General features: G+C 33.9%; 1 protein-coding gene across 3 annotated transcripts in view; it reads right to left on the bottom strand.

The window, feature by feature from the left end:
- The window catches only part of Mhcl (Myosin heavy chain-like), a 921,190-nt gene extending 910,352 nt beyond the window's left edge, over window positions 1-10,838 (bottom strand). For 2 of the 3 annotated variants that reach the window (XM_069842911.1, XM_069842912.1), the window contains exons 1-3: window positions 10,585-10,838; window positions 10,156-10,343; window positions 8,785-10,017 (exon numbers count right to left, since the gene is read on the bottom strand). In XM_069842911.1, coding sequence (XP_069699012.1) covers window positions 8,785-10,017; window positions 10,156-10,317 — 1,395 coding nt within the window. In that variant the 5' untranslated portion in view covers window positions 10,318-10,343; window positions 10,585-10,838. The remainder of the gene's footprint in view (window positions 1-8,784; window positions 10,018-10,155; window positions 10,344-10,584) is intronic. The other variant, XM_069842913.1, reaches the window with a different exon arrangement.
- Window positions 10,839-14,757: the final 3,919 nt, after the last annotated feature.

The following is a 14,757-nucleotide window of genomic DNA, read 5'->3' as shown; positions in this document are numbered from 1 at the left end:
ATTGACTAGTCTGTGTAGCTCTACTGATGAATTGTATATAGGCCTACTGTAAATTGAATTGGTAGTCTATATAGCTCAATTGATGAATTGTTTATGGTTATAAATTGAATTAACCTACTTGATATTAATTGCACAAATTTGTATAGCTTAATGAAAGTATGCTTGTAAATTAAATTAATCTGCTTAGTTTGTATTGTAAATGTTGTATAGTTCTGGCCGATGAATTGTATATGCTTTAAATTGAATAGTAATCTGTATAGCTCTATTGATAAATTGTTTGGGTTTGTAATTTGAAGTAGTTTGCATGATATGTATTATCATTTCTGTGTATTACAACTGGTTGAATTGTTTATGTCTTAAATTTAATTAACTTACTTGTTTTGTATTGTACATATAGCTCAACTGATGAATGATCGTTTTCGTTTGTAAATTTAATAATCTGATTGGCTATGTATTGTATATTTTTAGTAGAGCCATCGATGTAGCTCAGTCGGCAGACTCGCTGGGCTGCTGATCTGGAGCTGCGTTCGGGCTTGGGTTAGATCCCCCTTTGGTCTTTGGCTTCTTCTGAGGTTTTCCACAGCCGTGGGACTGAAGCCGGATGGTCTATGGCGAGTCCTCGGCATCAACCCCTTTGATTTGATTACCTGGTTGGGTTTTTCCGAGGTTTTCCCTAACCTAAAGGCAAATGCCGGGTAATATTTTGGCGAATCCTCGGACCTCACCTCATCTCACTACATCTCGCCAAAATATTGTAAAAATTGCACAAAATTATAAAAATTGTAGAAAATTACTAAATTGTAAAACTGTAAAAATTTGTAAAAATTGTAATTGTAATATTGTAAAATTTTGACTTGTTCAACATCTTAAAGCTTCATTGCTCATGTAAGATCTATGGAATAAAATAAATGAATGAATAATTTTGACATGCAACTTGAAACATGATAGCTCATGCAGTTTTTAAGATAAAGCCACAGTTTCTTCACTGTTTTATAGCTATAGTTGGCTAAGTATTTTCCCTGCTGTTGAAAGAATTCTTTCCAAGTTTAAAGGGTTCAAATCCTTGTCAGTTGTTTGCAGTCCTAGACTTCAGAAATGTTTTTTTTTTAATCCTCTTGCAAAGGCCTATTTTTATTTTATACAGTCACAATCCCACTTATTCCAGAAAGTCATTTTGAAAATAGAAAGAGTCTGTATCTGTAAGCGAGACTGTTCAAGTATTACACTGTCTTGTAGAAAATGTTACACAAAAACATTCTAGATGATACTGATGAAATTCTTGCAGTGTTTCATTTGTGAAATCAGTGATTTTTATGTACAGGTAGCATGTTTGAAGTATCTTGAACGGTGGTTTTGCTGATATTTATGCATTTGAATTGTGTTAGAAAAGATTCCAGCTTGCAATGGCATAGAAGTGGGAGTAAAGTATTTCCTGGAAATGGAATGCAAAGTGGATCACTCTCTGGCATTCACGTTATCAGTTATTAAGCAAATTTGCCTCCCAAGTGCAAAGTGACAGCTTCAGCTCTTCCAATAAGTTCCAATAAGTGAGTTAATTTTTTTAAACTTGTAAGAATTCTGATCAATATTCAGAATTACTGAAACTGGCCTCCAATAAGTCAGTTAATTTTTTTAAACTTGTAAGAATTCTGATCAATATTCAGAATTACTGAAACTGGCCTCCAATAAGTGAGTTAATTTTTTTAAACTTGTAAGAATTCTTATCAATATTCAGAATTGCTGAAACTGGCCTCCAATAAGTGATTTAATTTTTTTAAACTTGTAAGAATTCTTATCAATATTCAGAATTACTGAAACTGGCCTCCAATAAGTGAGTTAATTTTTTTAAACTTGTAAGAATTCTGATCAATATTCAGAATTACTGAAACTGGCCTCCAATAAGTGAGTTAATTTTTTTAAACTTGTAAGAATTCTGATCAATATTCAGAATTATTGAAACTGGCCTCCAATAAGTGAGTTAATTTTTTTAAACTTGTAAGAATTCTTATCAATATTCAGAATTACTGAAACTGGCCTCCAATAAGTGAGTTAATTTTTTTTAAACTTGTAAGAATTCTGATCAATATTCAGAATTACTGAAACTGGCCTCCAATAAGTGAGTTAATTTTTTTAAACTTGTAAGAATTCTTATCAATATTCAGAATTACTGAAACTGGCCTCCAATAAGTGAGTTATTTTTTTAAACTTGTAAGAATTCTTATCAATATTCAGAATTACTGAAACTGGCCTCCAATAAGTGAGTTAATTTTTTTAAACTTGTAAGAATTCTGATCAATATTCAGAATTACTGAAACTGGCCTCCAATAAGTGAGTTAATTTTTTTAAACTTGTAAGAATTCTGATAAATATTCAGAACTACTGAAACTGGCCTCCAATAAGTGAGTTAATTTTTTTAATCTTGTAAGAATTCTAATCAATATTCAGAATTACTGAAACTGGCCTGCAATAAGTGAGTTATTTTTTTTAAAACTTGTAAGAATTCTGATCAATATTCAGAATTACTGAAACTGGCCTCCAATAAGTGAGTTAATTTGTTTAAATTTGTAAGAATTCTGATCAATATTCAGAATTACTGAAACTGGCTCAGTTTTATTTTTTTCTTCCCTGAATATAACATCAGTGTAGAAAGAATTTTTTCTTTAACGAATAGCCTCATGAAAGGAACGGGCTTAAAGTGACCTCTGTAAATCAATTTTAATGTTACAATATAATCTAATTTTAAAGACATGACATGGGTTGCGTTTCATGATTACGATACCTAATGAATAAAGATGTTCTATCAAAAATATTTCCCGACCTGATAATTATGACTGATACACAAAATATTAATGTAAAATATAAACAATGTGTAACTACAAAATAAATCCAATTTAATGTTATTTTGTTGTGCTATTAATACGATATCCCGTATGAAAAGACATCCTATGTCACGTTAAAATGTCCTGAATTTTTATGTTACTGATATGGAAACCCTACATATGGTAGGTAAGTGAAGAATGTTTTCAATAGATTTTTATGATCAGTAATTTGCCTTGCTTCCTGAAATTCAACATCTCAAAACTGTTTAACTTTCAGTGAAGTATATCACATTACCACACTGTCTTTAATTTAAAATTTTTGTAATTAGGGTAGACCAGGGTAATTGTAAACACTTTTCACTGATTTCAAATATATTTCAACATTACACAACCCTCAGTAAGCATGACAAAAAATATTGTGTTGTTTTTAGATCTTTCTTTTCCCTGAAAATGGGTTTAAAATAATAAGGCTGACTTTTTTCATCTTTTAATTGCTAGTTTACATTTACCCCTTTGAGAGGGGGTAATTGTAAACACCAATTTTCGCACAGGCTATAAGACACTGAACATTTTTTGTTCTGTTTCAGAAGAAAGAGCTGTACTCCTTCCAACTCCAATTTTGGTCACTGGTAAAGTTCATCCCTTTAACCTATGATATATGACGATATAGGAACTCGGTACCTCTCCTGAGCTTCACGATAACTGTAGTTACCATTTTTCACATCTGTGACAACCCTCTCTAAATCCTCTACAGTGTAGTTAGGTGGGTTTTCTTTCATTACTGAAAAGTACGAAATGTAACCATAGTAAAACATGTTTACAATTACCCCAGGCAATTAAAACTATGGGGCAAATGTAAACACGTCATATTTTAATGAATTGAGGTTATGGGAGATCTCAAAACCATTGTAATAAATGTTAACTACTATACATTACTCATAAAAACAACATATTCTTAAAAAAATAGCACTGTACATTTACTTTGCCAAAAATAAAGGTGAAGCAAAATTTTTTCTCAACTTTTTTTTGTAGACCCTTACAAAACAGTCGTTCACAACTAAGCAGTTACTCCTATTTGGAGTCGCCCTGGTTGGCAAGTTGGTATAGCGCTGGCCTTCTATGCCCAAGGTTGCGGGTTCGATCCCGGGCCAGGTCGATGGCATTTAAGTGTGCTTAAATGTGACAGGCTCATGTCAGTAGATTTACTGGCATGTAAAAGAACTCCTGCGGGACAAAATTCCGGCACATCCGGCGACGCTGATATAACCTCTGCAGTTGCGAGCGTCGTTAAATAAAACATAACATTTAACACTCCTATTTGGCGCCAAACTGCTTTGTAGGTTAGCCAACATGTTAATTTAAATATTCTCCGAATTAAAATTCTTATATTGACAGTTCTGTATTTCTCACAGCATTTGTTTACAATTACCCTGGTCTCGCCTACCTCATTGAATATTACACGGCTACTATGAAGTAGCCAATGTGTCCCAGCATGGCTCAGTTGGAAAGAGCACTCAGCGCGCAGAGCTGAGAGGTCCCGGGTTCGATTCCCGGTGCCGGAACGAATTTTTCTCGAATTAAATGATGATAATATCGTTACATGTTTAATAATTAATGAATTACAAATGAAGTAATTTCAAGGTATCGTGTTTGATTTTAATAAGGAGTAAGAAATAATTTTCAGTCCTGTGCTGTATCAATATGTCTAAGACAGAGCTGGGCACTAAGAGCGAATTCTACTCTCTCACGGGCAGCCATTTAACTTCTCTTCAACCCCTTTCTTCCCCGTCGAACACCGCATAGCGTTGATGCCGTGACAGATGAATATTAAGCATCCCAGTTTCGAATTTGGATTCGCTCCTAGTGCCCAGCCCTGGTCTAAAGCATTATGCTTGAACTCGCATTACAGAATAATGCATGGTGGTTCTAGTCCTCATGGGGAAGAAACTTTCTCACGAAATTTCGGCCAATGTATGGAACTGGTGTCCACTCAGCATCGTAATGAATTTGGGGAGCTCCAATATAGCAAAATCCAGTTACAGAAACCAGCTACAATGACTAGAGGGATCATCATGCTAAAGACACGGTACCTTGGTTCTGGTTAGCATGTCTGACCGTGTAACGAGCAGGTCAGGGTTTTTTCCGAGGATTCCCTCAACCAACTGAAGCAAAATTGCTGGGTAACTTTCAGCGTTGGACCTCAGACTCATTTCACCCTCATTTATTGATATATATCATCATCATAATCATCATAGCTGGATTAAGTTCATAGTGCAGTAACGTACTGTAAATTTGTACAAGAATGCAACTGTTTGGCAGCAAAAATCATTCACAGAACTGGAGTGGTAACCACAAGCCTTCGGGCCCCTACTCCATTAAAGAAAAAAAAAATGCAACGCCAAATATATTATCTGCAGTAATGGTTCCCAAAGTGCTAAACCTCACGAAGTTCCTTTTAATGAAAGTAGGCCTACATATTTGTAATCCTCTAACTAGAAAATGAAAATGAAATTTAAAATGTCATCTTTTCAATGAGCAGCTTTTAAAAAAATACATCTAAGTTAACTTACTATCTCATGAAAAATTAAACCAGAGAAAATAATGTCATGTTCAGAACATTCATTCTGACATTTCGACAAAAATGCACATTTTCAGTGACTCACATGTCTTAATTCAATGCTGTCTATTAGCGCTTAGGCCTACCATATTTTCGTAAACTATTCAGGCGTAAGTTAATGTTTGAATCTCAATTTGTACTAATATGTAGCAGTAATTCATATATGCAACTTGAAAATTAAGTCTATCAACTTCTTTTCACTCTTAGCTGACTTGTTAACATTAATTCACTATTTATTTTATTTTATTTATTTATAAGCCACAATATTTTTCCTAGAGAAAAAGCTTACTTGGCACAGTGTGATAATCTTTTAAAAATTGGCAAGACATAGCATCCTAAGTATTTAAAATGAAAACAAAATCCTTCATTCAATAAAGTGAAATCAATAATCACTAAACAGACCTAAATAAGTAGAATACAGTAAGAAGTAAAATAGTTATCAATAATAAAATCATTGAACAAACCAACCTATCATATGAGAATGAAAAAAGATATTCAAAATAACTTAAAGTCTCAAAGTTCCTAAAAATAATGACTCATAAATAATATTTTTAAACCTACAAAATTTTCAAGGCATACTAGAGTAAAAATTTGTAACACTTCAGCACTTCCAATGTTAATGTATAGCAGTGAGATATGGACTCTAAAAACATCTGATAAATCAAGAATGAGAGCGACTGAAATGAAGTTCATGAGAAAAACTGCGCGATATTATTTTGTTAGATTACAAGACTAATAATTAAGAAATTTTAAATGAAATGAAAGTTACATCAATGTTGGATAAAATACAAAAAATAACTGGTTTGAACACATCCAACAGATGTCACGAGATAGTCTCCCAAGAATAATGAAAAATTACCAATCCTGGGGAACAAGAATTCAGGGACAACCAATGAAACAACTACTGGAAAACCTGAGACCAGAACGGATCAACCATTTGGTCCAAATTCATGGAAAGTGTTATGATGATGAGGACAGATTTACTATAGGCCTACTTGGTAATTTCTATTTAAACAGTATTCAATCATTCATATTGTTCTGTCCAAGGGCAGGTCCCTCACTGCAAATCCAACTTAGTACTCCAGTCTTTCCTATTTTCTGCCTTCCTCTTTGTCTCCACGTATGTTCCATATATAATGTCGTCTAACTTATCATCTGATTGAAATTTTTACTGGTAAATTTGAATATGAAGTAGGCTAAACGAAAATGAAAAAACACGAATATTACATAGCCTAAACTAATATTTATATAGGCCATGGCAACCTGGCACCTAAGAATTTTTATGTGGTCCTTGAGTATTTTAATTGAATTCAAAATTATTTTAGACTTCGCCGATTTCTTTCATATCAGTAGGCCTACTACAACACATAAGGTTAAAAAAGTAGCAAGTTAGTAGGAAGAAGTTCGAGTGTGTAGGCTAATGTGTTTTACTTATTTAACTACAATACTGACTAATAAACAGAGAGTTCCTATGCAGACCAGTTTCACTCCAACCTTTACCTAACAAAATCTGTTGGTGGGAAGTGGATGGTCATAAGCCAGTGCATGGAGAGATCCGTTTATGCTTCCCTTTGCAGATCAGTTCCATTCCATCCTCCACCACTTACTTTCCTCGGGACGGGCGCTCCACACTACCATCATATAAGCCAAAGGAACATGACTGTCCGGGACCAGTCTGCATATATGAACGCTCCATATTTTAGTAGGCTAAATGTATCGGTTTTTCTATAGCACGTGACATAGAAACTAATAACTTGAATTTTTCTAAGTTCTCTAGTAGCCTACCAGAATCTGTGACAGGTTAGGTTAGGTTAGGTTAGCCTAAAATAAAGAATGTTAAAAATGTGTAATCTTATGACTTAACAATTTAACATTAACATTTGTTAATACATGTTAAATATAAATAATGTATAAATCCTACGATATCTAAATTACATAGTGGAATTTTTGTCTTCTCTTTTAGTAAACCATCAAATTGGTGTTATAATAATAAGTAATAATGACTCACGCGTTTTATGTGTTTTACTTGTTGAAAAAATTTTTAGGTTATAAATAAGTCTACATTGTGTAACTAATTATGTTCTATTTAATATTGAAATAGCCTACATAAAACTCATGTTACAGTGGTTTCAGTTACATGTGTATTTTAAATTGTCACAATTTTAAATTCAAATACGTTTATATGTGTTTATATTTTCAAACATATATTTAATCACATAGTTTATGTGTGTTTATACTTTCAAACATATATTTAAACACATAGGCTAGTTTGAAAACGTAGCCTATTTTAATTTAAAATTGTGTCAATTTAAAATACACATGTAGCTGACCCCATAGTAACAGGAGTTTTATGTATTTCAATACTAAATAGAACATAATTAATTATACAATGTAGACTTATTTATAACCTAAAAATTTTTCCAACAAGTAAAATAGGCCTACATAAAACTCGTGAGTCATTATTACTTATTATTATAAGACCAATTTGATGGTTTAGGCTACTATAAGAGAAAACAAAAATTCCACTATAGTCTATAATTTAGATATCGTAGAAGCAAATTGTACCTGATGATGTCACAAAAGGCGAAAAGTTTATACATTACTTAATTATATTTAACATGTATTAACAAATGTTAATATTAAATTGATAAGTCATAAGATTAAAAATTATTTATTGTATTTAAACTGACTTATCTGAAAATTCAAACATGAAATGTAAATTAGGTTATGTTAAGCTTTTAGTATGCCTTGTATATACGAATCTGTGACAGGTTATGTTAGGTTTTTGGTACGCCTTTCATATACGAATCTATGACAGGTTTGGATAGTTTTGGCTTTTTGTATGTCCTGCATATACTAAGTGAAGTAAAATGTGCGTTTCTCGTTATATTTTGTAGTGTTCTACCTTTTCATTTCACGTGTTGAATAATCACTTTCAGGTTATGTACACCGACTAATTCTTACCTATTTTCAAATACCGGTAGCTATGTTTTTAAGTCAACTGACGTCCTAGGCCTATACGAACTTTTCACATTCCAAACTATCTTCCCTCTGTAAACTAGATCATTTTCCCAATTTTTTAGTCAAAGAAAACCTTCTCCAGTGTCGAATGTATCTTAATCTTAACACCAATAATTTTCTTATTTAAAAAATGAGAACAGAAATGGTAAAATGAGTTGACTCCTGGAAAAAAGGGGCTCACGCCTCAAAATTTCGGAGTTCTGTCTATTCCTGTATGTATTTGCCTAGTCAAAATGTAAATGAGTAAGAGGCAAAAATGTGTAGAAAAAAAAAGAATGACCTTGTGAAACTAACAATAATAATCATGGGAAAAAAATCTTTACTCACTTTAACAGTGACACTGGACCCTGAAGATTTGATGAGGTCAATAATTTCCTCCCTGCTCTTGTCGTCAACAGCCACACCATTAACTTCCAGAAGACGATCTCCAGGCAGTAAACCAGTTTCGTTGTTGTGCTGAACAATCACACCCGGTTCTGCGAATATCACGGCCCTAGTGTGTTGCTGGCCATTTGGCAACTTCTCCGTCACCATAGCACGTCGCAAAGAGAAGCCGAAGTCACCTCTCGGAGGAGGTTGACGCTGAATTGTCAGCTCGCGAGGTTTTGGTAAAGGTACAGGAATAACAGGAGGCAACGGAAGCTCTATGCCAGAATCTTCCAGACCTCCAGAGGAATACCGATTCCAGCGGTTATGGAAGCCGACAAAACCTTGACTTTCGCCAACGGGACTCAAGCTAAACGGGGGGGTTGCAAAACTACTGTTTGTAGTCGTCGTATCGGTAAGACTGTCTGCACTGGGACTTGTACTGGTAACTGTTAGGAGTTTGCTGTTGGTGTCTGCAATTGGCGCAGTGAGGTAGGCACTGTGATCACAGCTTCCCATCGACGATGGTAAAAACTCGTCACTTGCTCGGCTTGAATCGGGGGGACTTCCATGGTGAGGGTGTTGATCCGACTTACCATCAATATTGTTCCTAATTGCAGACATCAATGTCAACGAGGAGGTAGATTCTTTCACTATAAAACATGCACTAGCACTGACACTGTGTTTATTGGCTGAAATCTGCGGCACATTCTGATACGCTATCACTTCATTTTGAAGTGTATTCCTAACCAAAATGCTGCTATCACTATGATTATTCTCACCGTGATGATTCACATTTTCACCACTTCCGGCACTACTAACGCTCAATCTTGGTCCCTTTAATATGCCCCTTTTTGGTGGTCGCGGTGGCAGAGGTGGTAGAGAGCGCTGATGACTTCCAGATGTCGTAGAGGGGTTATTCAAGGAGGTGAGACTTGCTTCACTACTGTCACTTTGGGTCAATGTATCACCACCTCCACTACGGATCCAAGAAGAACTCGTACCTGACGAAGGTGAAGGACTAGCTGGGATTGCAGAGGATATATGATGACCTGGAAGACTACTGGAGCCTCCGGAATAATCTGGTCCATGTTCCAAGCTTGCAAAGAAACTAGCACTATAATCCGCAGTAATACCACTTGGAAGTTTTTCCTTTTCCTTTCTGCGACCACGAATCTTCAATGAACGCCTAACCTGAAAAGAAACACCGTACATGCTCTCTTTACACAAATTGAAAAAGAACAAATATTGGTTTAGATCTATACGACAACTTAACCTCAAAATTCATTCTCAGATTTATTAATTCACATTTTAAATTTAAAAAATACATACACACATCATAACATTACGACTCACTTCATCCAATCTGAGCAATTCTTCTGCTGTCATACTGCCCCTATCCCTCTTCTTGTTTTCTTTTCGTTCCTTTTTCTCTTTCTTTCTCTTTTCCTTCTCCTCCTTCTCTATACCGCCCTTCTTCATAAAATTAAACATGACTTGATCTGAAGTAATAGCTCACACTGCAATAAAATAAGCAGACAGTTAAAAAACCTTTCATTTTTGTCGGTACCACGATTTCTTAATGTTTACAAACAGTAAGCCTTTAAAAACATTGTTATTATTTACTGCACAATCATAAACAAGATATTTCACTTTGACAACTCAGCAATTAATGTAGGTGTATACACCACATGCACTGTCATCAATCGCAACGAAGACATTAAGTCCATACATACATACATGCATAGTTTACAACCTCACCTATGTTTCCTAAGTACACCCAATGCAATAACGATCCATCATCCTATAAAAACATTTCATAGTCCTACAATAATACTTTAAATTGCAAATAACTGTAAACATATGCGTATCCATTGCATGTTGTAAGATGGTACTTCATTGAATAAGCACTGTTATTTCACAAATATAACGCAAAATCCCGTTCGATAGTCACCAACAGCTTGCAAACCAGACACAACACACCTACAAGAGCACCTTTTACTACGCGAATGTGTAAAATTCCAACATGGGGGTTACCGCAATAGTCCCGGCTTAGACATTATAGTTTCTCACTTTGCCTCAAGATGGCAGAGTAGACAAACATTACAGCGACATCTCTGAGATAAAGTAAAACTTACACAGATTTTCTGCTTCTATAGGCATACCTACAATGCCGGACTGCCTACGTAGTCTCTATGCTGATGACACTGTCATATTTACTAGATATTTTAATATTCATGCAGCTTGTGTCAACATGCAAAATTCCCTAAATATATTAACACAATGGTCAACCAAATGAAGGTTAAAAGTCAACGGCGAAAAATCTCAATTGGTCTTTTCTACATATTTTCCCAGGATTATAGACCAACTGAGTATTCAAAACCAAATAATACCTTTTACCACATGAGTTAAATATCTTGGAGTATTTCTAGACAAACGTTTATCTTACAGCATCACATTCAAAACATAAGAGACAAAGCATTTCAAAGATACATAGCACTCTATCCACTTTTCAAAAATCTGACTTCAAGGAAACCAAAGTCCTGCTGTATACATCAGTCATCAGATCATACATCCACTACTGCTGTGAGAGATGGGGCCAAGCTCATTCTCGCCACCTGAAGAGTCTGGAAGGAATTCAGAACAATCACTGGTGCACACTACCTCATAAATAATGTCAAACTCTAAATGAATTTCATATTATAACCTTCCTGGTTGCTCATATTCGAGATCTACAGACTACATACAGGAATACCTCGGTCTTTGACCATCTTATTAATCAATTTTCTTTAGTATAACCTATTTATATTTCAATTTGTATAATCATATTTTTGTAAAAGGCAAGGGTCCAAGAGACCTGGTACTTTGAATAAAAACATCTTAAAAAATTCTATAGGCAGAAAATAAAATCTGTAAGAACACATCCAAATCCATTGATCAATAGCTTAGTCTTTTCTAGTGTTTAAATGTCAAAATGAATTAATGATTTCTTGTAAAACACTTCACTCTTGGTGAAAGTGTTTAAATGTAAATTGTATTTTTTATACTGATTCATGTATCTATAATATTACATACACATCTTGTAAAAGGCAGGGTCCATTTTGCGATCTAGTGCTTAAATAAATTTACATTTCTGAAAAAAAAAAATCTATAGGCAGAATAAGCTATTTCTTCATGTCAACTCTTCACTAAGAGATATAACATAACTTCAAACAAATACCTCCGTCTTTGACAGTCTTATTAATCAATTTTTTTTAATATACCGTAACCTATTTATATTTCAATTTGTATAATAATATTTTTTGTAAAAGACAAGGGCCCAAGAGACCTGGTACTTTTAATAAAAACATCTTAAAACTCAAAAAAATCTATAGGCAACAGCGGTTTTGTGCCATTTTTTTTTTGTTATTCTCATTGTAAAAGGCAAAGGTCCTTATGACCTGGAACTTAAAATAAGTGTTATGCAAGAAGATCCTGCTACTCCAACTACATGTTGTAATTTAATGGATAACATCCTGCAAATTATCGTCAGTGTCCTAAATATCAAGCTTATACTAAAGCTATAAGAGCAAGATTAGATTAGATTAGATTAGATTAGATCTTTATTAGCCGATAGAATTACAAGCATTCATGGCGTCGTCAGTACACAAGAAAAATGACATAACATGCAATATAATACAAAAATAGACTTAATTCTAAATAAATTTAACAGTTTAATATTACGTGACATGCAAAAAAAAGAAAAAAAATATATATGACAAGCTTGATCTTCAGTCTCCACTGTTCTATCTAATATCTTCTCTTTTTGCTTTTCGCTGTCTTTTCTTCAACTCTGAGTTACCTGAAACATAAATGGTCAAGGGCAGTATCAAGAAACGTTAAATACTAAAATTTTAATTTTAGATATTCATTTGTGCAAAATGGCATATGTGTTAATAAAATGTTCTTTACCTCTTTTTTTAATTTTCTTATGTTAAGTTCTTTGATTTTCTGTGGAAGTTTATTATATAAATTGCTGCCTCTATGTGATATGCTGTTAAGTTCGTCAACAGGGGCATCAACTTCGACATCTTCTCCATCTCCACCCCAAGTAACAAATTAAAATTTTCCTATTTGAAGCCCAGCAGAAGTGATATTCCTGGTTTCAAAAAACAGTACTGGTACCCATCAAGATAAAAGTTCTACTACAATGGGTGATATTAAAGAAATCATTTCATTTTTAAAATAATTAAACTTTGGAAATGTAATGGCTAGTATAAAAAAAACGTTCTTCAAAATGTATCAAAGCAAAATGATACAATTTCCAAATACACTGTTTTTATTTTTGGTTTACTTTCTATATTTGAAAATGGTCAAGACAATTCATGGCAATGTTATACTTTCACGACCGTTAAAAGTCATGTAGGCCTACGGAAATTGTGATGGTTTGGAAAGAGATAAACTAGGTCTACTATTCAACCAAGCCTTATAACAATTGAACATTGATGTGGCATTTTTGGGTGAAACGAAATTCAAATACAAACATTAAAATTCAGGACAAAATCCTGTCTATGGTAGAACAGTTGTTATAATAATTAAAAGATATGATATTCAAATTCCACCTCTTCATAACCTACAAATAACTGCTATTAAATTACCAACTGATAAAGGTGAGCTTTGTTTATGTGCCTTGTACCATTCACAATCCTTTCCACTTCTTCAAAATGATTTTGATAATATGAAAAACTTGGCATCTTATTTCCTATTTGCTGGAATTTAAACTGTAAAAATACAGACTAGGATTCCAGACCTACTAATAAAAGAGGTCGTCAGCTTGCCAGCACTCTGAAAATAATAATTATGAAGTTCTGGGTCCTACTGAACATATTTACTTTCCTGACAATGTTCAACAAAAGTCTGATGTATTAAATATAGTACCGGTACTTAAGGAATATGTACACCCACAAAACGCAAAAAATTATGAAAAATTAGAATTTTCAAAATGTAACTACTGTATTTTAATAGAGAATTTTAATTTTCGATTTATGCCTTATGGTTTCCAAAATTCTGCGTCACTTCTACGAAGACCACTCCAAAAGTAATGCACAACACTTTTTAAAATTTACTTTTTATTCTAAACCTTTGCAATTTATGGAGGTCATAGATACATCCTTCCCCCTTGTATTCTAATTTAATTTAAGTCATTCCCGTGAGTGGCACCAGAGAGTTGCTCAGACGTGTTGGTTCAGACTTTTATCGTGCAGGTATACAGGCCCTCATTCCAAGGTGGCGTAAGGCAGTTGAAAGGTGCGGGGATTATGTGGAAAAGTGACGTATTGTTCCTGAAGGATGTATCGACATTCTATGAAAATAGCAAAGCTGTAGGATAAAAATGTAATTTTTAAATAAATATTGTGGATTACTTTTGGAGTGATCATCGTAGCAGTCAATCCCCTCGTCCAGCATTGCTTGTAAAATAAACTTCTTTCTAGTCCCGAAATAAATGCATAGATATCATTAGATTGAAAACACGTTTTTACATAATGAAGTAATTTATAATCTTTTACTGTTAGTCATAAAACTGTAAATTTGTGTGTCAGTGATGTTGTACGTCATTTTAATAAGAGTCCAAAAGTATAAATTAAAATTCGGAGGAGGATGGGCATAACCCCTGGGACAAACACCATCGCAGGATTTGTTGCATCAATGGAAAATAGGGACAAAAATGACAAAAAAAATTCAAGACCTGAAGTTAAAACAAGGCGGAGGTATTTGAGAGGCAGAAAGAAGCTGAAACTGGACCGACATGAAGCTGCTTAAGGGGTGACATATGATGATGGAGTCTTCTAGGCTCTGAAAGTTTGTGGTTCATTTCCTGTAAATAGTAATTTTAGAATATTTAATTCTTTTAAACATGATATCTCAGTCAAATATGGTGATACCAAGAAGATATTG

Source organism: Periplaneta americana, chromosome 13, assembly GCF_040183065.1.
Source record: "Periplaneta americana isolate PAMFEO1 chromosome 13, P.americana_PAMFEO1_priV1, whole genome shotgun sequence".
In the NCBI taxonomy this organism is placed as follows: Eukaryota; Metazoa; Arthropoda; class Insecta; order Blattodea; family Blattidae; genus Periplaneta; species Periplaneta americana.
The sequence above is the reverse complement of the archived record's forward strand: the minus strand, read 5'-3'. Positions and strand labels throughout refer to the sequence as shown.